General features: G+C 38.8%; 1 protein-coding gene across 1 annotated transcript in view; it reads left to right on the forward strand.

The window, feature by feature from the left end:
* Positions 1 to 7,126: 7,126 nt before the first annotated feature.
* The window catches only part of SNTB2 (syntrophin beta 2), a 113,344-nt gene continuing 95,530 nt past the window's right edge, over positions 7,127 to 24,940 (forward strand). Inside the window, exon 1 of the mRNA XM_001366815.4 lies at positions 7,127 to 7,738. Within this exon, the coding sequence (XP_001366852.1) occupies positions 7,180 to 7,738 (559 nt within the window). The 5' untranslated portion in view covers positions 7,127 to 7,179. The remainder of the gene's footprint in view (positions 7,739 to 24,940) is intronic.

Here is a 24,940-nt window from a genome sequence, read left to right on the forward strand (position 1 = left end):
CTGCACTAGTGGTGGCCATGTGTATATGAAAGATGTCTTAGCTGCAGAAAGATTGTCTGCTGCAGAGGATGAGTGAGGAGTTGAGGATGACACCAGGGTTTGAAATCCTGGGTGTTCGGGAGGATGATGGTATCCTCAACAGTCATTGAAAAGTTAGGAAGGGGTTTGGGGGCTGGGAGGAAAGATAAAACATTCAGTTTTGGACATGTTGAGTTGAAGATACCTACTGAACATTGTCTGAGATGTCCAAAGGACAGTTGGAGATATGAGAATGGAGGTCAGCAGAGAAGTAGATAAGTAGATCTGATAATTATCAACATAGTAATAATAATAATAATCAACAATTAACATCTGTTAATTGAGCCACGGGAGCTGATGAGATCACAGAGTGAAACTAAGTACAGTATAAGCTGAAGAGGACAAAATTTTCATCTGTAAAATGTCAATGATAATCAATGAATTGTTTACAAACCTCCAAGTACCATTAGCTATTATTGTTGTTGCTGTTTCTAATATTTGGTCAAGAGAAAAAGTTGAAGTTCTACAAAGCTAACTGGAACCAGCTGTTTCTCATTAGAAATGTGGTAAGCAGATGTGGCTTTTCATGGTCATAATAGATGAGATGGTTTATCCTTTTTTTTTCTTTGTGGGCTTCAGATGGACAGTGATTTATTTAGATGGGGTGAATCAAAAATGTGCTTGCATCAGCTGAAGCAAAAAAAAAAAAGTTACCATCTCTAAGGTTGATTAAGGGGCAGCAGTACCTGTTTAGCTATACCAGGAAAAGAAATCATTTTAGGATGTTTTTTGTCTATCTGGCAAAGCTGTTGTACCATCAGTTGAAAGGGGTAACTAAGTCTCACTTTGTGTTACTGAGTTTATCTTCTTCCGTAGCTACAGTTGGCTGTTGCAGTGTTATCTCATAAACCATGTTTCCTCCTTTGGCATCTTTAGTAATCATTCTGGCTTGCTTTTTGTTCTCCCTTTGTAGCTGGCCTCCTCCATGGCAGTGACCTTCAGGCTTGCTCAGGGTTGCAGTTTTGCCTGGGGCCCTCCTTCCTTAAGGAATTGCATAACACTCAAACCTTGGATCCAGCCCCAAATCCTTTTTTTTTTGACAGGTTTTTGGCAGCACAAAAGGCATTTCAATTCATGTAGAGCCTCATACAAGGGCTGTTTGTCACCAAAATTAATTTGGCTGTTTGCCATCTACCTATAGGATCAAATGGCTGGCGTTCTTATGACAAAGACTCATTCCTAGAAAAATGCCCGCCTAGAAAGGATAAAAAGGCAAGATCCTCTATTTTAGTGATGGTGGTAGAGCCCAGCCAAGTCCAGTCCTCAGTACTTCAGGGACTTGTAATGTCTTCCATCTATATAACTTATCTTAGAGACTTGTCCAAGACTAACCAAGTGGGACATGAATGAGAGGTCTTCCTTGTTTTCCCAAATCCAGAACTCTATAATGATAAGGATCTGGGTTTAAGTGTGACCCCAGACACAAGCTACTTCACTTCATTTGCCTAGCTCTTGCCCTTCTGTCTTAGTTATTACTAAGACAGAATGTGTTTAATGATATGAATATATGTATTTATATACACAATTGTCTCATAAATTTACTGTGTACAGCATTTAGAGGAATGCAAAAAAAAATACCATCCTTACCCTCAAGGAACTTATATATACTCATTAAGCAGATCAGGGAATTTTAGATCTATGAAATGGTTCTTTTTCTAATCCCCCTTATTTAACAGAATGACTCTCTTATGTTCCTGAGTTACCAGAGGAAATTATGTAGAACTAGTGTGTTCACAGTAGGGTAGATATTGACATAAATGATAGGTTATTGGAATCATACCCAGACATTTCTTTTTCAGAGACAGATGGATGAAAAAATGGCCCTGAACCAAAAATTATTTAAACTACTTTTTTATTCCTAAGAAAGAAGAGAAGCAGATGTAATTTTTTTTTTATTTCAGATTTCATTATGATGACCAAGTCCAACTACCAATAAAGGTGCTTTCACCTGAGTACCAATCTTTGAAGATTATTTTCACATTTCATGGTACCAAACCTCTTCAGAGATAATATAAAATTAGCTAGTGTGAAGATTAAATTTAACTCTCCCCAATTGTGAAAATGAAATTAATTAACTCCCCTGATTGTGAAAATTAAATTAACTCCCCTGCCCATTTTTATATTTAATCACCAAAAGTGTAAACATCCCACTTAATCATTAAGTGGGGAGGTCTGTGACCCACTTATGCAATAGTGAGTGATGAATCAGAATTGACTGACTACCTCCTGGGCAGTCTTAAGTAAGGCTTTAGACTATGATTTGTCCATGTAAAAAGTGGAGGAAGGCATAGGAAGTGATGCAAAAGAGAGTGTCTTTAAAAGGAATCACAACTTCCTATGAGACAGTTCTTCATTCTTTGGAGTTGAGACTAGAGAAGAATCTGCTGACAACCTGAGACCCTGTTCCTGGTGAGGCTGTTCTTAAATCTCTTCCTTTGGACTGACACATAGTGAGTGAAAAGGCTGACTCCTTTCCTGGATTTTCGGAAGAGACTAGCCTCAGGAGAGACTTACCTCTTGAGAGAGACTTCCCCAGATCCTCAGCTTTACCAAGGCTTCTCTGGCTAAGGACTAACTCTCCCTGCCTGGGTTGAGCCAGGGGCTAGGAGTAAATTACTTAGTGCTTAGGCTAGATGTCCTATCCTTCTCTGATTTCTTTACTTCATTCTTTCTATATTTTGTAAATAAATTATAAATAAATCTCTTTGGAATAAATTAAATTCCTGGCGACCCTATTTTAAATATAATCAAGTCCAACCTTTTATAAATTAACCCCTTTTCCCCCATTATACTAGTAAATGCTGAATTTCATTCCACCAACAAATATTTTGGTTAAGTGGAAAAAGAGGGTCAAATATAAGAGTTGAAAGGATCTAGATTCAAATTCCAGCATTGCCACTTTCTACCTATGTTACATTAGGAAGGTTAAATTGAGAACAGAGACTGTATCATTTTGTCTTGGTCCCCTGGTACCTGAACAGTGCCTAATTAATACTTATTGATTGACTTTACCAGTTGGGGCCTTAATTTCTTCATCTATCAAATGAGAGGATTAGATTTAATGATTCCTAAAGTCTCTCCCAAACCTAAATTTCTGATCCTATGATAACCTAAATCCTGTGGTGAATTCCCATATTAAGAAATAAAAGAGATCAAGAAATAGGCTTGGAGATGGTTCAAATCTTACCTCAGACACTTCCTTTTTAAATTAACTTTATTTATTTATTTATATTTTTATTTATTTTTAATTTTATTTAATTGATTAAGAAAATTTTCCCATGGTTACATGATTCATGTTCTTTACTTCCCCTCCTCTCTCCCCTCTCCAATAGCCAATGAGCAATTCCACTGGGTTTTACATGTGTCATTGACCAAGACCTATTTTCATATTATTGATATTTGCACTAGGATGATCATTTAGAGTCTACATCCTCAATAATATCCCCATTGACCCATGTGATCAAGCAGTGTGGTAAGGAAACTAGCACAAGTTCTGAACTTTCTGCCATTGTGTTGGAACAAGCAACAGTGGGAATATTAGAGAGAGAAGAAATTGTCAAGACTGACAGTTGGTGGGGAAAGGGGCAACTGGGAGTGGCAATTGGTCTTGTGACTAGAGCACTTCCTTCCTGGTGGGGGAGGGGGGAGGTGCTTTGGCTTCCCAGTCTGGATAGGAGTGCCTTGATTTCTTCAGCCTGAAAAGATAGACCCAACCAGCTCTGAAAGTCAGAACTTTTCTTGTTGCTTGCTGTCTACTGCTAAGATTTTGAAATGAAGAAAACTAGCATAGATATAGCATAGACATGAATAAGAGAAACCTTCCACCAGCCTGTGAGGCCTGGCCTCAGTTCCAAAGCTGAGAAAGGCTCCAACCTTATTTAGGGACATCCCTTTTCCCTTTTCCCTTTTCCCTGATACCTCTCCAAGCCAAACTGGTTATTAAAATTTATCTTATTTGAATATCGCAGTCAGATAAGTGGACTATCTTTTCTGGGGCATAGAGAGAGCTGAACCTCAGTTCAGTCATCCAATTTCAAACGTACCTATGCTGGGGCAACTTCAGCAGCAATACAGGGAGAAAACATCCCAGCAGGCTATCATAAGTGGCTCATTTCTTGGATACCCCATTTGGTTCAAAAATAGCCTCTTGGCAGGGGGCATCTCTCTCCTTTGCCTCACCAGCAGACATATTCCTTCTCTCCCTTCAACTCCTCCATTCCCTGCTACAAACCTTCCATATCTCCTGTTCTTCATATCCACGCATCTTCCTGCTATAAATATTACAACAGTTGTTTTTCTTCTGTGTTTCTACTCCCACAGCTCTTTCTCTGGATATAAATAGAGTTCTTTCTCATAGATACCTCAGACACTTCCTAGCTGTGTAGCCCTGGGCAAGTCACTTAACCCTCATTGCCTAGTCCTTACCACTCTTTTGCTTTGGAACCAATACACAGTATTGATTCTGAGATGGAAGGTAAGGGTTTTAAAAAAAAAAACAAAAAGAAATAGAGGAGGGACAGCTAGGTGACTCATTAGATAGAAAGCCAGGTCTGGAAATGGAAAGTCCCAAGTTCCAATTTGACCTCAGATACTTCCTAGCTATGTGATCCTAGACAAGTCACTTAATCCCAAGTGCCTAGCTTTTGTTGCTCTTCTGTCTTAGAATTAATACTAAGACAGAAAGTAAGAAAGTTTTTTTGAAAAGGAATCTGAAAAGTTTGGGTAAGGTGGAAAAATCAGAAATCCTGAAGTCATACAGTCAGGAGGTGAATGGGATACATATGTCCTGAGCCCCCTCTTTAACTGGAAGTCAGGGTTCCACCATCCAATCTGAGGGACAGAAGGTAGTAAGTAGCAAGGTTGATATTATTTTACAGAATGACAACTCTTCTCAATGACAAGGTTCCAAGGGCATGGTGGAAAAGGGAGAGGAGTCCCAAAGGAGTGCAGCCAGGTGGGAAATGAGATTCCAATTTGAGTAGAAATTCAAGCTGAGGCAATCAGGAAACCTAATAAATGCCAACTGGGAAATGAGTGATAGAAGCAAGAAGTGAGTCCAAGCTGGTTAAGGGCAGAGATTATTAAGTTTCTTCCTCTGTATTCCAGCCCTGGGATACAAGGGCCAGCCCTTGAACCAGCTAGGTGATTCATAAATGTTCCTTAAGGTCAGAGGAAATGTTCTCAAAGGTCAAAGGAAAAATAGATTCCAGCTGGGGCTCACAGGTATAAGGTGAGAAAACCAATTAGACTCTAAATTGAAGCCTGAATTCTAATGGTAATTCTCACACTAACTTTAATTAGACTTTCCTAGTTTGCTCTTAGGAAGAAACTGAGGCTCTGGGTGGGGAAGTCAAATCAATCAACAAGAACTCCTTTTTATGCAAAATGAGGTAAATTAGAATTAAGGTCTCTTCCAATTCCACTAGTCCAGGTCAGTTCAATAGAGAAGGCAGAATTGAAGCCAAGCCTTTAAGGTTGGATAGGATTTCTGGGGTCATAAGAGGGAGGCAGACATTTTAGAGGGGACTCTGAGGCAGAAAAAGAAAGGTGTGTTTGAAGGGATAATGAATAAACCAGTTTGGCAAGTTCATTTAAGGAAACAGTAGAGAGAAGAGACCATAAAGGAAGATTGGGTTCAAATTATGGAGGACACTGAGTGTAAAGCTAAAGGGTTTTCGATATCTCACACGGACTTCTGTTAGAGACTTTTAAAGGGAGAACAAGCATCCCAAACCATCTAAATACTAATATTTTTCCTCTACATCTCAATTTTAAGTCATTTTCCCTCTTGCTCATCACATAATTTTCTAAATAACTGAATGGGCCTTTAGGCTATAGGACTTAGTTGAAGGAAAGCCAAAAATATGTGTGTGAGAGAGAGAGAGACTAAAGGCAAAGTTAAAAAACCCACCACCAAGGAGCTTACTGTGGATTTATAATTATTTTTCACTCAGCCAGGGTTCTGGTCTTGGAGTCATGTAGATACAGCTTCACATTCTCCCTCTTAATATTTAGAAAACCTTAGCCAAGTCACTGTGCTTCTGGCAACTCCTGAAGTCTACTTAAGTCACAGGAAGCTTCTGTGGTAGAGGGATTTAAAATCCCTGGAGTTCCCCAAGTCAGCCCCAAATCACAGAATCTTCTGGTCGTCCCAGGGACACCTCTGTCCTTTGGAGTTTATGTCTGCGTGCACTTTATGGACGTGCTCCGTGCACAGAGCCTGTTTTGAGTTCAGTCTGCCTTTACAAGAATTATTTATTGCACTCTTGGGACCTGTGAGAAATGTGTGAACCTCCCCTCTGTTGCAAGAGGCCACTCTATCTTTCTGCACACAGGCACCTCTTTTACTTATCTCTTCTGGAGATCAAACTTCTTGAGTTTGCAGGATCCGCAGTCCGTGCAAACCAATTTCACAGACTGCAAAGAGATTACCAGAGGGAATTCTCCTTTCTTGGCTCAACTGCTTTTGTCGAGACATCTGGCAGAACTGAATCAGATTTTTGGGTTGAGGGTTAAGGAGGCTAAAAGCCCAAAGCAGTTCTTCTCTTTTCATAGGGATGGTAGAGCCTCGGATGTGAAATCACCAGAGCCGGCTTCGCATTTATTCTAAGTGGTGGCTTAAGCCAATGTCCCGGGCTTGGCTTCTTCCTCTGTCAATTGCTGGGGCCAAACTAAAGTCCCTTATAGCTGAATTTTAAGGGTCCTCTCAGCTCTGCCTTTCCCCGCTCGAACTCTAAGGTTCTTCCCAGCTCGGACATTCCACGTTTTCAGGTTCTTCCCGGGTAGGACATTCCCTGCTCTAAGGACTCTCCCAGCTTTCGTATTCCCTATTCTTTTAGGTCCCTCCCAGCTCGGACACTCTAAGCTTCCCCAGCGTCATTTCGTGCTCTAGGTGCGCTGCCAGGAGTGACCTTGCGCTCAGAGAACCCAGCCCCTTAAGCTCCCCCGCGGCCACTGCCAGCCCCCCCTTTTCCCGGAAGCGGCCCCGCCCCCGCGGTAGAAGTGGGCGGGACTGCTCATGAATAATGGATTATCGGGACTGGGGGCGGGGTCTCGCCCCCGCAGGCGGGAAGGGGGAAGCGCCGGGACTCCGGCTCTGGAATGAGGCTGGCCTCGGCTGCGGCGGCGGGACCCGGGCCGGCCATGGCGGTGTGGACACGGGCCACCAAAGCGGGGCTGGTGGAGCTGCTGCTGCGAGAGCGCTGGGTGCGGGTAGTGGCCGAACTGAGCGGCGAGAGCTTAAGCCTGACTGGGGATGCGGCGGCAGAGGCGGACCCCCCGCTCGGGCCGGCGTTGGCCGCCTTCAACGGCCTCCCCAACGGCGGCGGCGGCGGCGGGGACTCCCTGCCCGGCAGCCCAAGCCGCGGCCTGGGCCCGCCCAGCCCGCCCGGGGCTGCTGCAGGCGGCTCTCCGCCCGTGCGGCGCGTGCGGGTCGTGAAGCAGGAGGCGGGCGGCCTGGGCATCAGCATCAAGGGCGGCCGCGAGAACCGAATGCCCATCCTCATCTCCAAGATCTTCCCAGGACTGGCGGCCGACCAGAGCCGGGCTCTGCGTCTGGGCGACGCCATCCTGTCGGTGAACGGCACCGACCTGCGCCAGGCCACCCACGACCAGGCCGTGCAGGCGCTGAAGCGAGCCGGCAAGGAGGTGCTGCTGGAGGGTGAGCCCGGGCACGGGGTTGCTCACTGGGAAGGCGGACAGGGAGGGAGGTGCTGCTGGTAGGCAGCGGGGGAAAGTGGGCATGGGCCAGAAACATCAGCACACGGTGTCGGCCACTCCTGCCCACCTTGTCCGTGACTTTGTTTCTCCCCGCCGTCGTCTTCCAGCCCGAGCCGCCCTATACCCCATGCCCAGGAGGGATCCCTCTCTGCCTAGTAAAGTAGATTTCTCTGGTCACCCGCTTAGCGTTTTTGGAAACACTGATGCCTCATGCTGGAAAAGTTCAGCAACAGCCGAAATGGTTTATAGCCCTGAATGGTTTAATTCAGGTTTATTTAGGGCAAGACAGGAACTTCTAAATGTTTCCGTGGGATACTTTTTCTTCGTTTGCTTGGGTTTGGCATTCTCCCTGCATGACACCTATTGGATTTAACTGGAGAAGTACCAGGCAGCAGCCGCCCTCTTTTCTTACTCCTCACTTCCCTAGATGGGTTTTTAAAAAACACACCCTGCAGTACATTTGGGCATACAACCAAAATGCTGATTAATTTATGGGAATTTAACTCTTCGTTAACTCTCAACAATACTTCTCTAAGACTGGAGCTCTTCTTTGAAAGGAGAAGGCAGAAAAGGCAAGTTTGTTTAGTTAATGAGCTTTAGTTTACAATGGAAGCACATCGAGTTTGAAGTCTGCCCCTTAAATTTATAAAAGTCTGGTGCCAATTTCAAGCTTTCTTTTTAAAAGACTTAAAAAAAAAAACCCTTTACCTTCCGTCTGAGACTCAATACTGTGTATTGATTCCAAGGCAGAAGAGTGATAAGGGCTAGGCCATGGGGGTCAAGTGACTTTCCCAGGGTCACACAGCTGGGAAGTTTCTGAGGTCAGATTTGACCCCAGCTTGTAGGCCTGATTCTCAATCCACCAAACTACCTAGCTGCCCTCCTTAAAAGACTTTTGAAACTAGAAACTTAAAATAGTGTTACATTACAAACCACACAAAGTACATTCGTGGTGGACCAGAAATTTAAAATTATACTTTCTTTTTTTTTTTAAACCCTTACCTTCTGTCTTGGAGTCTATACTGTGTATTGGCTCCAAGGCAGAAGAGTGGTAAGGGCTAGGCAATGGGGGTCAAGTGACTTGCCCAGGGTCACCCAGCTAGGGAGTGGCTGAGGCCAGATTTGAACCTAGGACCTCCCATCTCTAGGCCTGGCTCTCAATCCACTGAGCTACCCAGTTGCCCCCAAAATTATACTTTCTTAACTGTACTTACTACTATTGAGACACAGTCTGATCTAGTGGACAGAGAGTTGGCTCCAAATCTGGAAAGCCTGGGTTCAAATGTGATCTCAGACACATGGAGACTCTGTGACCCTCAGCAGTGTGACTTCTCAGAAGATAAATTGCAAAGAAGGTTGTGACCTGTTCTAGCAGAAGAAGGTAGTCACGAGTTTTCTACAACAATGAAATCATGTATGTCTAATCTTTATCCTTATTTTTTACATACATCAATTGCAGTTAATTGATATTTGACCCACAGTGCTATGTAAACATGGCATAGAAGGAACCAAATGTGTACAGTAGATTTCATAAAACTTGTGAAATAAGACTTTAAAAGTTCAAAAAGAGTACTGTGATATAACAGGTCTTTACTATATCAAGAGTGTAGACTATCCAGAAAATGGGATTCTTTTAGTCTCTTCTGGTCAGATGACATCTGGAGTATTGCGATCAGTTCTGAGGTCCACATTTTAGAAGAGACATTGGCAGATGGGAGAACACCAGAGGATGGCTACCAATAAACTCAGGAGTCTGTGGAGTTTACCTTCAGGGGATCCTTGGAAAGAATTAAAGATGGTGGGACATCTTTGTATTTGAAGGTCTCTTTCATGAAAGAAGAATTAGACTTGTTCCATTTGCCCCCAGAAAGCAAAACAAGAAGTGGAGAAGGAAAGGGAGACAGATGTAGGCCTAATCCAAAAGAAAACTTACTAATAATTTTATTTGTCCAAAGTGATGTGTGCTACAAAGGCAGAGTTCTTTTCAGATAGAGCAGTGCAGACTGTCATTACTTCTAGTAGATATCATTATTCAGTTATGGATTAGGTTAAATGACGTTTTATTGCGGAGATTGTCTCTCAAATAGTATTAGGATGATAAGCTTCTATCTGGAATTCAGAAGCAGGATGCATAGAAAATAGAGGGCCTGTGGGTACAGCGAGGTGGCTGGTGGATTGAGAGCCAATCCTAGAGATAAGAGGGCCTGGGTTCAAATTTGGCCTCAGACAAGTCCCAGCTGTGTGATCCTGGCCAAGTCACTTAATCCGCATTGCCTACCCCTTACCACTCTTCTGTCTTGGAGCCAATACACAGTATTTATTCTTAAGATGGAAGCGAGGATTTTTAAAAAAGAAAGAAAGAAAATAGGGAAACTGTCTTGGAGTGAGAAAGATCTGGGTTCATCTCCTTCCTCCGACACAAACTAGCTGTGATCTTAGTAACTTTGAGACTTGTTACAGATAAATTGCAGGTTCGAATAGTTGGAGAGAATTTCCATACCTCGAGCTTCTCTACACTGATGAAATTATAAGACTAGACTGAAAAAAAAATTGATGTGCTAAAAAACCAGGATGAAGAGAGTCTCTTAGTAGGAACTTTTAAGAGGTTTGTGGATAGATTTTAGTAGTTCTGTGAACTGGAAACTGGAGATTCAGAGGGGGGGAAAAAACCAGTCCCTGCCTTCCAGAAGCTTATGTTTTGTTGGGGGAGAAAATATCTTCACAGATAAATAAATACAATGTCTATTTTGGGGGTTGTGGCACTAGTAACTGGGAATGGGGATCAAGGAAGGCTTCATAGGAGATAGCACTTGAATTGAACTTATTTTTATTTCACTTGCTTATTTCCTTCAAGTCATTCAGCATTCTTGAAGTATAGCATTTTACTATGGACAGTGAAAAAGAAGTACTTGCTTATAACCTAGTTGTTTTTTATATATGTTTCCTTTTTCACTGAGGCCCAAAAAATATTTTCAAGATGATTTTGTGCCAAGTATAGATACAGATTCTGAGAGAAAACAACCCATAGAATGATCATAGGAGGTGAGGAGAATCATTGAACGAAGGCTGCTTAGAAGAAGTGACTGGAGGCAGATCTCAAAGAAGTGATGGGCGGGTAAGACAAGTGAATCAAGATCACATTCTGGATGGAAGAGTTGTAGGAACCAAGAGAGAAAAGAGGAAGAAAATAGCTGATAAAAGGAGAAGTTAAAGATTCTGGCAAAGGTGTTTTTCTTTGCTTTGGCATAAGTAAATGATGTAATACGCTTTTCTAGTGAAATCAAGGGATCTCAACTTTGGGCTAATCCTTTCATTTGTGTGTGTATTATATTTTCTTACATATGTTTATGTGTATATGCACATATGTAAATACAATTTTATATGAATATGCAGCCATAACTCTTATAGGCACCATGCATTTATTAAATGCCTACTGTGTAAGATACTTGTACTATATGTTAGGGCTACAAAGTCAACAAAATAGTTTCCTGACTACAAGGATCTATTCACCTCTTGAAAGAAATAACATACATGCCAATAAGGAGATACAAAATGAATAAAAGGTAATTTTGTGAGCTGGAAGCATCAGAAGCTAGGGAAAGGCATCCTTTAGGAACTAACCCTTCAGCTGAGACTTGAAGGATGCTGGAGGTTTTATGAGGGAGATGTGAGGAAGGAGTCCATTACAAGTAGATGTCAGACTCTGAGATTGGAGAGGGAATACAAGCAAGTCAGTTTGGCTGAACTATAGAAGATCTGATGGAGATTAATGTACAATTAATAGTCAGTACATACTTGTTAAGCATCTACTGTATACTGGGCACTGTGCTAAGCTCTGTGATACCAATATATATGAAAATACCAAAAAGAAAGACTCCCTGCCCTTAAGGAACTTACAATCACATAGTAGAAGATAGTAAACCAAAAAGATATGAAGGCTTGGAGAAGATACCTGGTTCCCTAGGAATGATAAGGAAGTCCAAAGGAGTGTGGCCAATTGGGAAATGAAGAAACAAATGGTTTGGGAGCTAGGGGGTTATGGCCTGACCCCAAAGGGTGTGTGGTCAAATGTCCCTCTATTGCCCTTGTGGGGCTGGTGTTCAATCACTCACCCACTATCCTCCAACACTCGTTCACTTTTTTCCTCCTTCCTTTGCTATACAGGTTCCCAGCCTCCCTTTTTCTGCCTCTCTGGGCAGTAAAACATTTTTCACAATGGGATACACACTCAACAAAACTTAATATATCACTAAGTTGGTCATACTGCCATGGAACATATGTCACTCAAAATGGGTTAGCCCATACTGTGGCATATAGGTTCATAGAAAGACTTCTTAGCTCTGGAATAAGATGTCTCTATTTACTTCCATTTAGCTGTCATACAAAGTTGTGTTTTTTGTCATTTTAATTCTCCAGCTTTGTAAACAAGAATAAGTCAGAAAAATAAGTGACTTTTTTGATTATACGTGTGGGGAGTGAATATGTAAGATACTTGGAAACCTTAGAAGGCGCCCCAGAGGTGTTCAACTCAAGAACAACTGTCTCATCCTAATAAGAAAAATGAGTTTTTTACATATCCCTGAAATTTTTGCATTGGACTCTTCTGTCCATCAACTTAGTTGTTTTTATTTTTCTTTTATTTAGAACTTGACAAACATGAATATTTCCATATTCAAAGTAGAAAGGAAAAAGAAGATTGTCTATAAAACTGCTCCTCTCTACAGTTGCTTTTTAAAGCATGAGAATTAGTTTCAAGTTAGTTGTCCATGTCCCTTCTGAATTTCCTGATGTTCTTTTATGTATTTCCAAAAAATGCTGCAATGACACTTTTCTTTCTTTTCTCAACACTGTCACTAGTTGCCTTCTTCCCTCAGCTTCCTTATTCCCTCAATTAAAAAAATATATACTTTTGTTAAAGTATAGTAAAGCAAAGCAAAACTAGGTCTGAAAAGAAGTTTCTCATTTTACACTTTCAGTTTGTCACCTCTCTGCCCAGTAGCATGTTTTGTCATCATTCCTCTGGAGTTGTGCTTGGTCATTCCATTAATTGTAATTCTTAAGTCTTTTGAAATTGTTTTTCTTTGTAATCCTTGTGTTCATTGTGTAAATTGTGTTCGTGGTTCTTACTTGCCTCTGTATCAAGTGATAAAAGTCCTCCTGGTTTCTTTGAATCCTGTCATTTCTTATGGTACAATAATATTCCATTATATTTATATGCCATAATTTAGATTTACATAAATTATATGTATGCAAATAAATATAAGTTATATTGATATACCACAGTTTGTTCAATCATTACCTAATTTATAGGCACCCAGAACACTATGGATAGTCTTGTATATTTGGGCCTTTTCTGTCTTTTTTCTTTTGGGGCTATATGCTTAATAGTGGTATCACTGTGTCAGGTACATCAAACTTTGAAAAAAAAAATTGAAATAAATGTAAGATTTAAATTAATATCCAACACTTCAAGAATTAGATTTTATGAAGTTTATTAATAATCACTTGACATAGAAGGAATAAAAAGGAAATAGAAGTTTAAAACCTAATTATTTAACAAAATTAAGACCTTGTAGTCACTAGGACTAAGTTCTCCTTGCCTGTTTAAAAAACGTTTTCTACCAAAGCCGCGACATGAAGAGAAGAAGGCTGAGAAGTGGGGCTACCCAAAATTTTTTTTCAACTTTGAAAAATATTGCTCCCCATGACAGCACACTGATGTTCTCTGCTAGGGTAATTATACAATTTCTAATACTATCCCTTCTATCTCCACTCAATTCCCCTGTCCCACCCTAATGGAAAATGTGTAGCACCTCTTTTCCTGTAGATAAAATCAGGGAACTGTAAGCTGAAATGGTTTTAGCTGTTTAGGAGGGAGCAAACATTCAAAGAAAGCCAGATGAACTAACCAAGGCTCTGCCTATATTTATGTTTAGTTAATGTTTGTTGAATGGATGTTATAAGTAGAACAAGAGTCACAGAATACTATACTTTATGCTCTAAAATCCAAGTGCTTTTGGTTGGAAAATTAAATGATTTGTATTGGGTCACAGAACAAGCTGCTGATGACATTGAACTCAAATTTCCTACAGTCAAGTTCTATCATCACTAATAGAATAGATAACAATTGTAGACCTGCATATTCCCAACTTATTATTATCATTCATAGGACTATAGATTGCAAAGGGTCTTAGGGACCTCTTTAGGCCAATCTTTTCATTTTACAAATGAAGTAGCTGAGGCCTAGACAGTGCTTAGTTGAGATTAAAACCCAGGTTCTCTGATTCTGAATTCATTCTTTTTATAGCATACTGAGGTGCCTCTTTATTGACCCTCTTAAAATACAGTATTTATAAAAAAAAATTAGAGGGGTACTTAGTTACTTAAGAAAGTTATAAATAGATGATTGACTGAATAACATTACATCGGGGTTTTATAGCACAACAGAGAATAATATATTAACAACATATCAAAAAACACTAATTGGGGCAGAGCATATTGCAGGGAATGAATAATAGGCCTTCTTATTTTAAAATAACTTAAAAGATTTTGGATAAGAAGTGATTTTTCCAGCATCACTTCAAAGTTGTAATGTTTTTGTCCACAGGAAAAAATCTCTTCTAGAATGTTTTATAACCATGTTTATTTGTACTGTGTGCCTTGAACCATCACAGATCATTCTTAGGTCTATGGAATCACAGATAAGGACTACTGTTAAGACCATTTCCACTGACTTAACAATATCAATCCCATAAGGTTTTCTGATCCTACTACCTGGATATTCCTTAGTTCTTATACCCAAGGTGCCCCATGAAATAAATATGTAGCAGATGGCTAGAGAACAACATTGAATAGATTCATTTACGTGTATAATTCACAATCCTATCAGTACAAAAGTTACTCACTTCTGGCTGAGGGTTATAAACAAAAGTGGTTAAAAATTGGTTTATATCTACAGACCTCAGTATCAGTGATAATGTTCCTAGGAGTGAATATAATAATTCACATTTGCTGGGAAATCCAAGGCTCCATTTGCTAAGTATGGAGATGGAGAAGGAGACTTGAAAGAAAAAGATGGGAAAATGACATTGAGAATTCAGGACAGGAGCACAAACATGGCTGTATTATAAGAGAATTTCTGAACCAATAAGTAAGACAGAAAAGGGAGAAAGAACTCTAAATTTGAGAAAGTGCCAGTCAGCCAAAACTCTTTGGCATTTTATTCCCATTTCCATAAAAACCCATTTGGATCAGACCTATAATCCGCACCATAACAATGTCTTTTATACCAATGTTTATTGTCAATACAAATAGAGATCCCACATTATAAGTTTAACCTATATTGTGGTGGTTTATTTTCTCTTTGGTTGTTGGCAAATATTGCTGAAGTTACTGGACTTAAGAATCAAAGGTGATTTGGACTGCTAAGCCACCACTTTTTTTTCTATTTTATCTAGGATAAGTTCATAAATCAAAAAGATATTTTAATTTAGGTTTATGTAACAAGGTTATCATTTAACCAAATGCCGTTCTAAAGTCTAGTTCTGAAAATTAATATTATTAACCTTTTCCATTTATATAGTTTTTCTAAAACTGAAATGCTAAAAATTGATGAACAATGTTTTATAAGTTTTTTTAATCTAGCTTTTCTAATAATAGCTAGTATTTATATAACACTTTAAGGTTTGCAGATATCTCATTTAATCCTCACAGCAACCCTATGAGATAGATACTATTTTTATCCTTACTTTATAGATAAAGGAAATTGAGGCAGGCACCCTGATTAAGTGGCTTGCCCAGATTCCCATAGGCAATGAGTCTCTGAGGTAGGAATTGAGCTCACATCTAAGGCCAGTACTCTATCCATTGGGCCACCCTGCTATGTGTCTGTGGTGAAGGGGAAAGAGCAACAAAAGACCTAGGTTTGAAGGCCATCTCTCCTATAACCTTGGGCAAATCCTTCATCCTCTGGGCCTCGGGCTCCTTTGTAAAATGAAGGAGCTGGACTGTCATCTCCTAAGAATTATTCTATTGCAGAACCCTGTAGTTTTGTGATGATAGCTTGGAAGCTAGATAAAGAAATATTTGGGGATATGTTTTTTCAACACAGATCTTTTCTTGTACGTGATTCTATGTGGGGAGTATATTGTTTATTTTTTAAAAGACAAAATAGGTGTCTGAAGTGAGACAGTTCTGTCTGTAGGAAAACAGGAGAGATGACAATTGGAAGACTGACACAGAGTGCTCTTTAACTGTCATGATGTTGCTGTTATATTGCGTTGTGCTTGTTCAGTTGTGTCTTGTGAACCCCATGGACCATAGTAGGCCTATACAATGGTTTTTTTTTTTTTTTTTTGGCAAAGATACTGAAGTGGTTTGCCATTTCCTTCTTCAGTTGATTAAAGCAAATGGGCTAAAGTGACTTACCCCACCACAGTCACACTGCTAGGAGGCCAGATTTGAATTCAGGTCCTCATGACTCCAGGTCCAGCACTCTATCCACTGAGCCACCTAGCTGCCTTTTTAGCTTGGTTAGCTACCTTGATATTTTAATTGCAAATCCTTGAAGTTTCAGGGTAGGGTCTCACCGCATTTGGGGATATTTTAAAGTACCTCCATGTTACCTGCTGTTTTAGGAGAGGCAGTATCATGTAATAGAAGACCAAATTTGAATCCCACTTCAGGATAATCACTAGCTGTTGTTCCTAGGCAAGTCACTAAATCTTGTTTGTTTTTAAAACCTTTACCTTATATCTGTGTGAGGTCAATATTTAGGGGACTTCTAACGCGGGCTATCTCAAAGTTTCAACCTAGGAGTCACAGAGTCACACGTCCCATGGTGTCTGAAGCCAGATGGCAAGCCATTGGCCAGTGGAAGGATGGGGGTGGCTGGAGGAGCTTAGGGTTGAAAGGCCAGGGTGGGAAACTGAGTTGGCCTCTTTTTCTGGACTGGTCTTTGAACTAATTCTGTCTCTGGGCTTGTTCTCTTATCTCATCTGGTCATCTCTGACAGGCTCAGGCTTGGAGTGCTTGCTGCAATGGGGGGATTGGATTTTTACCTAAAATTAGAAAGGCTGGAACCTTTTTTTTTCTCTTTCTCTTTACTAATAAATGCTTATAGAGCTAGTAATAAGCTTCCAAGATTAATCTTTATTTATATATCTTAATAGTTCTAAGACAGAAGAGCAGCAAGGACTGGGCAACTGGGGTTATGTGACTTTCCCAGGGTCTCACAGCTGGAAGGGTCTAAGGCTGGATTTGAACCCAGGCCTGGGGTTCCTCCAGGCCTGATTCTATCCATTGAACCATCTAGGTGCCCCTACTTAACTCTTATTGTTGTTATTCAGTTGTATTCACACCTTTGTGAATTTGGGGTGGTTTTTTTTTGTTGTTGTTTGTTTTTTGCAAAGATACCGGGAGATAAAAATGTTCCTATTACTCTTGCTAGAAAATGGAGAGGTTAAGAAGAAAATCTGACATTTCTGTTTCATTATAATGAAAAATAGATGAAACCGATTCTTGAACTATGTGTAACTTTGTCCATCTGATGGTGTCAGTGATTGAAAAGGTAGACTTTGGTTATTGTCACTGAATATGATGGTGAAATAGAATATCTTTGGTTTATAATATTCTTGACTCCAAAACATAGCTTCTTAATTTCAAAGCAGGTAGCTTCTAGAAAATGTGACTGACTTCTCTCAGGCAAGAATGGGAATGAATCACATCTAGCGATGTTGCATATAGTATCTACAAAAACATACCAGATTGATTTAAGTTATGTGACTAGATGTCATCAGAGTTTCATGATGCCTGTCTCTGGTAAACTTTTCTTTGAGTGGCCTCTGAGGAAATGTCTTGTGATGTGGTAAACTGGATGTGTGATGCCTTCAGGAAGTTTGCCCTCTAGTTAAAAACTGGTGCTTATATAAATAATTCTATATATGAGAAATACTAATGATTGACATTTGACAGTAGGACATTTACTATTTAGTCAGGAATGCAAACATATGTAACTTCCTGGAACACTGTCTTGGACTTGGATTAATGTCAGGAACTTGTTCAGAGCTCAATTTACATATAAGCCTATATAACCATTTAAAAAAATGAACTCTTACTAACAATTCTATAAGGGTTAGATAAATAGGGTTTATCTAACCCTTATAGAAGTATCTGATGCCAGATTTGAACCCAGGACCTCCTGACTTCAAGCTTGATGCTCTTATCTACTGAGCTACCTAACTGCCCCAACTATATAATAAAACCATTACTAAGATATTTTGAAATATGATATTCTAAAGGAAGGGACAATTTTACAACTATAAAACTATTGCTTGGTTATGTCAGAATATAACATTCTTAAAGAATATGTATATTGCACATTCATTCTTTTTTGCTACTGTTATTTTTATTAGGGAAATTTATGTCTACACTTTTTTCTTTCAACTTTATTCCTTATTCTAGGTTTTGTGAGTTATTTATATAACCATATATAACTTATAAATAAACTCTATAAGACTTTATTTACTGTTTTTTCCTTCCAAGGCTACATAAAAAGTGAATCTGTATGAATGGGAAAATATACAAAAAAAGGTGTTTTTGTGTAATATAATTTAGGCCAATTTTAGTGTGAGGAGGGAAATGTACAGAAAACCTGGAAAGATGGACTGAAGAAAATAATACCTTGAAAAACAATAAACTAACTGATAAAAGAGGCACAAAAATCCATTGAAGAGAAGAACTTTTACAAAATCTTTTCTTTAACATCAGAATTGAATAAATAGGAAAAGATGTACAAAAATTCACAGAAAAGAACTACTTAAAAAGTAGAATTCGCCAAATGTAGGTACAAAGGCTCACTGATGAAAATAATGCTTTAAAAATTAGAATTGGGCAAGTGGAAGTTTTAATGATTCCATGAGACATCAAGGAACAATCAGAAAAATAAAAAGAATGAAAAATAGAAGAAAATGTGAAATATTGTATGGGAAAAACAAGTGAGGTAGAAAACAGATCTAGGAGAGATCTAAAAATTATTGAACTATCTGAAAACCTTGATTAAAAAAGGAGTTTAAATATCATCTTTCAAGAAATTATCAAGGAAAACTGCCCTGATATTTTGGAACCAGAGGATAAATCGAAATTTTAAAAATCCACCAATCATCTGAAAAGAGATCCCATAAGGAAAATTCCCAGGAATATTATAGCCAAATTCCCAGATCTAGAAGAAAATACTGCAAATGGCCAAAAACAAGTAATTTAAATATCATGGAAAACACAGACAAGAGTTAGTAGCTTCTACATTAAAAGGTTGTAGGATATAGAATATGATATTCCAGAGGGCAAAGGATCTAGGACTTCAATCAAGAATCATTTACCCAGCAAAACTGAGCATAATCCTTCAGGGGGGAAAATGTGAATTCAATGACATAGAGGACTTTAAACATTCCTCATGAAAAGATCAGAAATTAATGAAAAATGTGACTCTCAAATGCAAGACTCAAGAGAAGCACAAAAAGGTAAACAGGAAAGAGGAAACAAAAGATATTCAATAGGGTTAAGCTGTTTATATTCCTACACGGAAAGATGATTCTTATAATTCCTAAGAACTTTATCATTATTAGAGAAGTTAAGTGTATACATAGATAAGAGAACAAGAGCATGAATTGAATATGGATGGGATGATATCTAAAAAATAAAATTAATGGGTGAGGAAGAGGAATGCATTGGGGAAATGGGGAAGCAAGAAATAGAATGAAGTAAATTATCTCACATGAAAGAGCTTTTACCATGGAGGGTTGGAAGAGAGGACTTTAGCTTTACTCTCATTGGAATTGACTCAAAGAGGGAAGAACATACACAATCAATTAGGTATAGAAATCTTAGTGTATGGGAAAGTAGTAGGGGAAGAAAGAGTAATGGGGGAGCTGAGTGAAAAGAGGGCAAATTGGGAGATGTGGTCAGAAGCTAAACTTTTTTGAGAATGAACAGAATGAAAGAAAAAAAGGATAAACTGGGGGAAATAAGTGGAGAGTAATACACAGAAATCATAATTGTGAAAGATAATTTTCCAAATCTCTAATAAAGACCTCATTTATCAAATATATAGAAATGAATCAAACGTATAAGAATATTATGTCATTCCTCCAGTGATAAATGTTCAAAGGAAATGAACAGGTAGTTCTCAAAGTAATTAAAGTTGTCTATAATCATGTGAAAAAATGCTCTAAACCACTATTAATTAGAGAAATGCAAATTAAAACAACTCTGAGGTACTACTCCACACTTATCAGATTGACTAGTATGATAGAAAAGGAAAGTGATAAAAGTTAATGGGGATATGGGAAAATTTAAACACTAATGTTTTGTTAGGGGACTTGTGAACTGATTTAGCCATTCTGGAGAGCAATTTGGATCTATGCCCAAAGGTACATACCCTTTGACCCAGCAATACCATTTCTAGGTTTGTATTCCAAAGAAATGAAAAAGCAAAAAGGAAAAGGACCTATATATACTAAAATATTTAAATTGGCTTTGTGATAGAATTCCAAAGAATTGGAAGGTGAGGAGATACCCATCAATTAGGGAATGGCTAAGTAATATTATAGTATGTGATTATTGTGGAATACTATTGTGGTATAAGAAATGATAAGCAGGGGGGCAGCTGGGTGGCTCAGTGGATTGAGAGCCAAACCTAGAGATGGGACGTCCTAGGTTCAAATCTGGTCTCAGATGTCCTAGCTGTGTGACCCCGGGCAGATCCACAAATGCCACCCATCTGCATAGTATAGAGAGAAGTCCTTGAAACCCTATGAAGTGCTTCACCCAAATCACCTCAGCTAATTCCTTAGAAAACCACCATCTATGTGATTCTGGGCAAGTTACTGAATCTCCATTACATAGCCCTTACCACTCTTAAGCCTTGGAACCTATTGATTCTAAGAAAGTAAGAAAATGATGGGCAAGTGGAGCTTTAAAAAATCTGGAAATACTTACATGAACTGATGTAGAGTGAAGCAAGTAGAACCAGAACATTGTACACAGTAAACAGTAATATTTTTTAAACCCTTACCTTCCATCTTGGAGTCAATACTATTTATTGATTCTAAGGCAGAAGAGTGGTAAGAGGTAGGCAATGGAGGTTAACTGACTTGCTCGGGGTCACACAGGTAGGAAGTGTCTGATATAGATTTGAAGGCCTGACTCAATCCAAAGCAATCCCAAAGGACTCCTGGTAAAAAAATGCTGTGATAGTCCGAATCCACACTGAAGGAAATTTTTTTCACTTAATTTCTTTTTTTTGGGGGGGGGAGGTGGATCTTTCCACAAAAGGATTAATATGGGAAATGTTTACGTGATTCCATATGTAAAACCCATCTTGGAGGGAAAGGAGGTAGAGAATTAGGGACATTTAAAAAAAGTGTCAAAACTTATTTTTATTAAAAAAAAAAATAGAATGTTGGTTGGGCAGCTTTGTGGGTCAGTGGATAGAGTGCCAGGCATAGAGTCAGAGAGACCTGGGTTCAGATGTGGTCTCATACACTTCCTAGCTGTGTGACCTTAGGCAAATCACTTAACCCCAATTGCCTACCCTTACCACTATACTGCTTTGCAATTGATACTTAGTATAGATTCTTAGGCAGAGAAGGTAAATTATTTTTTAAAAACTGTTAATCTACTGTGGAGTTTCCAGAGGAATATACCCAGAAGGGTAAAGGGCCTCTTGAAGGTTCACCAGATAATCAAAAATGTTCATTCCGTGCCTCTTCCTATCCTGCACTATGCTAGGAGATGTGGCTACTGAGAGAGAAATGGAAGTCTGCCTTCAGGGAGCTAACATTCCACCGGTGGGAAACAGCTTGTACCTAGATAAGTAAAGACAAAAAAGAGTAATTTCAGGGGGCATTTGGTGAGGTGAAGGAGCCTGAGGAAGCCCAGAGACCATCCTACCCAAAGAGGAAAGGGAAGGAGGAAACAAGAATCTTTGGATCAGAAAAGAGAAATTCAGGAGAGATACAATAGGTGTCATTAAGTATTTGAAATGTTTTGTGGACCTGGGAATAAGCTGGCTATGCTTGATCCCAAGGGTCAGGACTAGGAACAGTGGTTCCAAGTTGTAGAGCTAGACAAAAGAGCTAACAAAGCTAACAGTGTCATGAACTGCTCTTCAAAATATCTTTAATTTGAGGGCATTGAATGTTGAGGAAAGACCTTATATGATGCTTTATTCTTTAAAAGAAGCAACTATATATTAAAGAAATCTTTTTGGATAAGGACTACTACTATTTTAGTTATCCTCTGAATCAGCTTTTAGGGTACAGGATCTGAATGTTCATTTAAATATGTATAGTACAGTGGACTTTTACTATGACAACTGGAGTATTTATAAGATTAGTGGCTAATTTGTCAGACAGTGTGGCTTGTTTCCTTTCAGAACTTAATGTAGAACTTTCTAGCCTAAAATATTGAAAGGTTTTATTAGTGATAATAATAAAATAACTCTAGTTATCTGTCCTAAAAGCTCTTAATAATTTTATCCATTGCTTGCTTGCTACTTTTTATTACAAAATCAATTATTTTAAAAAACATTTTATTGATGCCTTTTCCTTTTTTTTGCTTAGTCATGCCCATCCCACCTCTTCCAGATCATACCCTTCCTAGAGACAAAGAAAAGCATTAAGCAAAAACATCTGATTCAGAAACCTCACCTGACCCGTGTCCTTATTAGAATCTGATTTCAATTCCTGAGGAAGGAATATTTCTTTGATGGTCTCTCCATGGACTTCATTGGCTTTTCCATTACTCTGAGCTCTATTTAGTTTTAGTGATCTTTTAATTTAGATTATTGTAAATCAATTATGAATATTGTTTTGGTTCTACTCTTTTTCTCTACATCTCTCTATATAAATCTTCTTAATAGTTATCTTTCTTACTACAACCTTATACCTCATTGCATTCATATACTGTAGCTTTCTTCACTCATTCTATAATAAATGGGCATGTACTTTATTTCTAGTTCTTTGTTATCACAAAAAATGTTGCTAAGAATATTTTGGTCTATGTGGGATTCTTGTTTCTATCTTGAACTTTCTTGAAATATATATTCAGAAGTAGAATTGCTAAGGCAAAGGTTTGGCCAGTTTGGTCACTTGAAGAACTACCAACTGAAATCCAGAATGATAGGACCACTTCCCAAGTCCACCAACAGAGAAGGGCATCTGATTTTTTTTCCCTCAGTCCCTCCCAACATTGACTCTTGGTATTTTTTTTTTGTAAAAATTGAAATTGCCAATTTGCATGGATTGCAATTCTATCCTATGATCATTTATCTAAAGGAGATAGATTTTTTACAAAATGCTTTTAAATATAGAATGATACTCAAAAATGAGAGATTAATTTTTTTAGAATTAAATTTTATTTTCAAATCCACCTTTTCTCTCCCACACTCTGTCCTTTTTCCATTTGAGAAAGCAAGAAAAACAAAATCCCTGTTACAAATACGTATAGTCAAACAAAGCAAATTCCCACATGGGCCATGTCAAAAAAAAATGTTTCTGTTTGTACTCTGAGACCATCACCTTTATCAGGAAATGGGTAGTAGGTAGTATGTTTCATCATAAGTCCTCTGGAATTGTAGTTGGTCCAAGTTCCCAAGTCTTTCAAAATTGTTTGTCTTTACAATATTATTGTAATTGTATTAATTGCTTTCTTGGTTCTGCTTACTTTGGTTTGCTTCTGTTCAAATAAGGCTTCCCAAGTGGTTTTTAAATGATCCTCTTAATTTTTACAGTATAATAAACAATATTCTCTCCATACACACTTGAATGTACATATATTCATATCTTTTCATATATACGTATGTATATGTACAATACATATAGGTGTGTATACATATATACCTCACACATAGTAACTTGGCCATTCCTCAATTGATGGGCATCCCCTCAGTTTTCAATTCTTTGCTGCCACAAAAAGAGCTGCAGTAGATATTTATGTACATTTTGGTCTTTTACTTTGATCTCTTTGGGAAGAGATATAGCAGTTCTTTTGGGACATAGCACCAAATTGCTTTCCCCAAATAACTGGCCTAGCTCATGGTTCTACCAACATTCATTACCAGCGTTCATTAATGGGCCTTTTTTCCCACATCCTCACCGAGTTTGTCGTTTCCTTTTGACAAAATGTTATCAATAGAGGAGACAAGTGAACACCATCACCTATGGCATATATACCTCATTAATTAGCTTTTTACCAATTAAGGAATGTCTTGGGATATTCAAGAGAGGTCCTAAAATTTTTTCTTGATCTTCTTGGAGAGCCTTTGGGTCTCTGGTCAATGAGGGGACCACTGACCTATTAATCTACTGCTTATATGTTAGCATAATTAATACATTGACATTCTTATCCAAAAACCAGTTTCTTAATAATCTTAATTGTAACTAAAGCACAGGTCTGACCTTGTCTCTCTCTCTCTCTCATATACATATTACTCTAGTCAGTAAACTCCAGTGGCTCCCCATCACCTCCAGGATCAATAGAGTCTTCTGTTTGCTATTCAAAGCCTCCTACATTTTCAGTCTTCTTACATCTTATCCGCAATGTGTACTCTGTAACCTAGTAACACTGGCCTCCCAGCTGTTCAACAAAAAAGACATTTCATCAGTTTTTACTGGCTGTCAACCATGTCTGGGCTGCTTTCCCTCCTTACATCCTCTTCACTACCTTAGCTTCCTTTAAGGATCAACTGATAACAATAGCTAACATTTATATAGCCTTTATTATGTGCCAGGTACTGTGCTAAGTGCTTTGCAACTATTATCCCAACTGATTTTTCACAACAACCTTGGGAGGTTAGTGCTATTATCTTCATTTTATAGGTGAGGAAACTAAGGAAAATAAAGGTTAAGTGACTTGTTCAGGATCACACAGCAGATACGTGTCTAAGGCTGGATTTGAGCTCAGTTCTTTCTGACTTCATATCCAGTGCCTCATCCACCATGCCACTTACCTACCTAAACAAAGATCTTTTCTTCCACAGGAAGTTTCCAAATCCCTCTTGATTCTAATGCCTTCTCTCTCATTTACTTCCTGTTTTTGTTCATGTGTTTCAATCTGACTCTGTGACCATATTGGGGTTTTCTTGGCA

This window comes from Monodelphis domestica, chromosome 1 (assembly GCF_027887165.1).
Source record: "Monodelphis domestica isolate mMonDom1 chromosome 1, mMonDom1.pri, whole genome shotgun sequence".
Lineage (NCBI taxonomy): Eukaryota > Metazoa > Chordata > Mammalia > Didelphimorphia > Didelphidae > Monodelphis > Monodelphis domestica.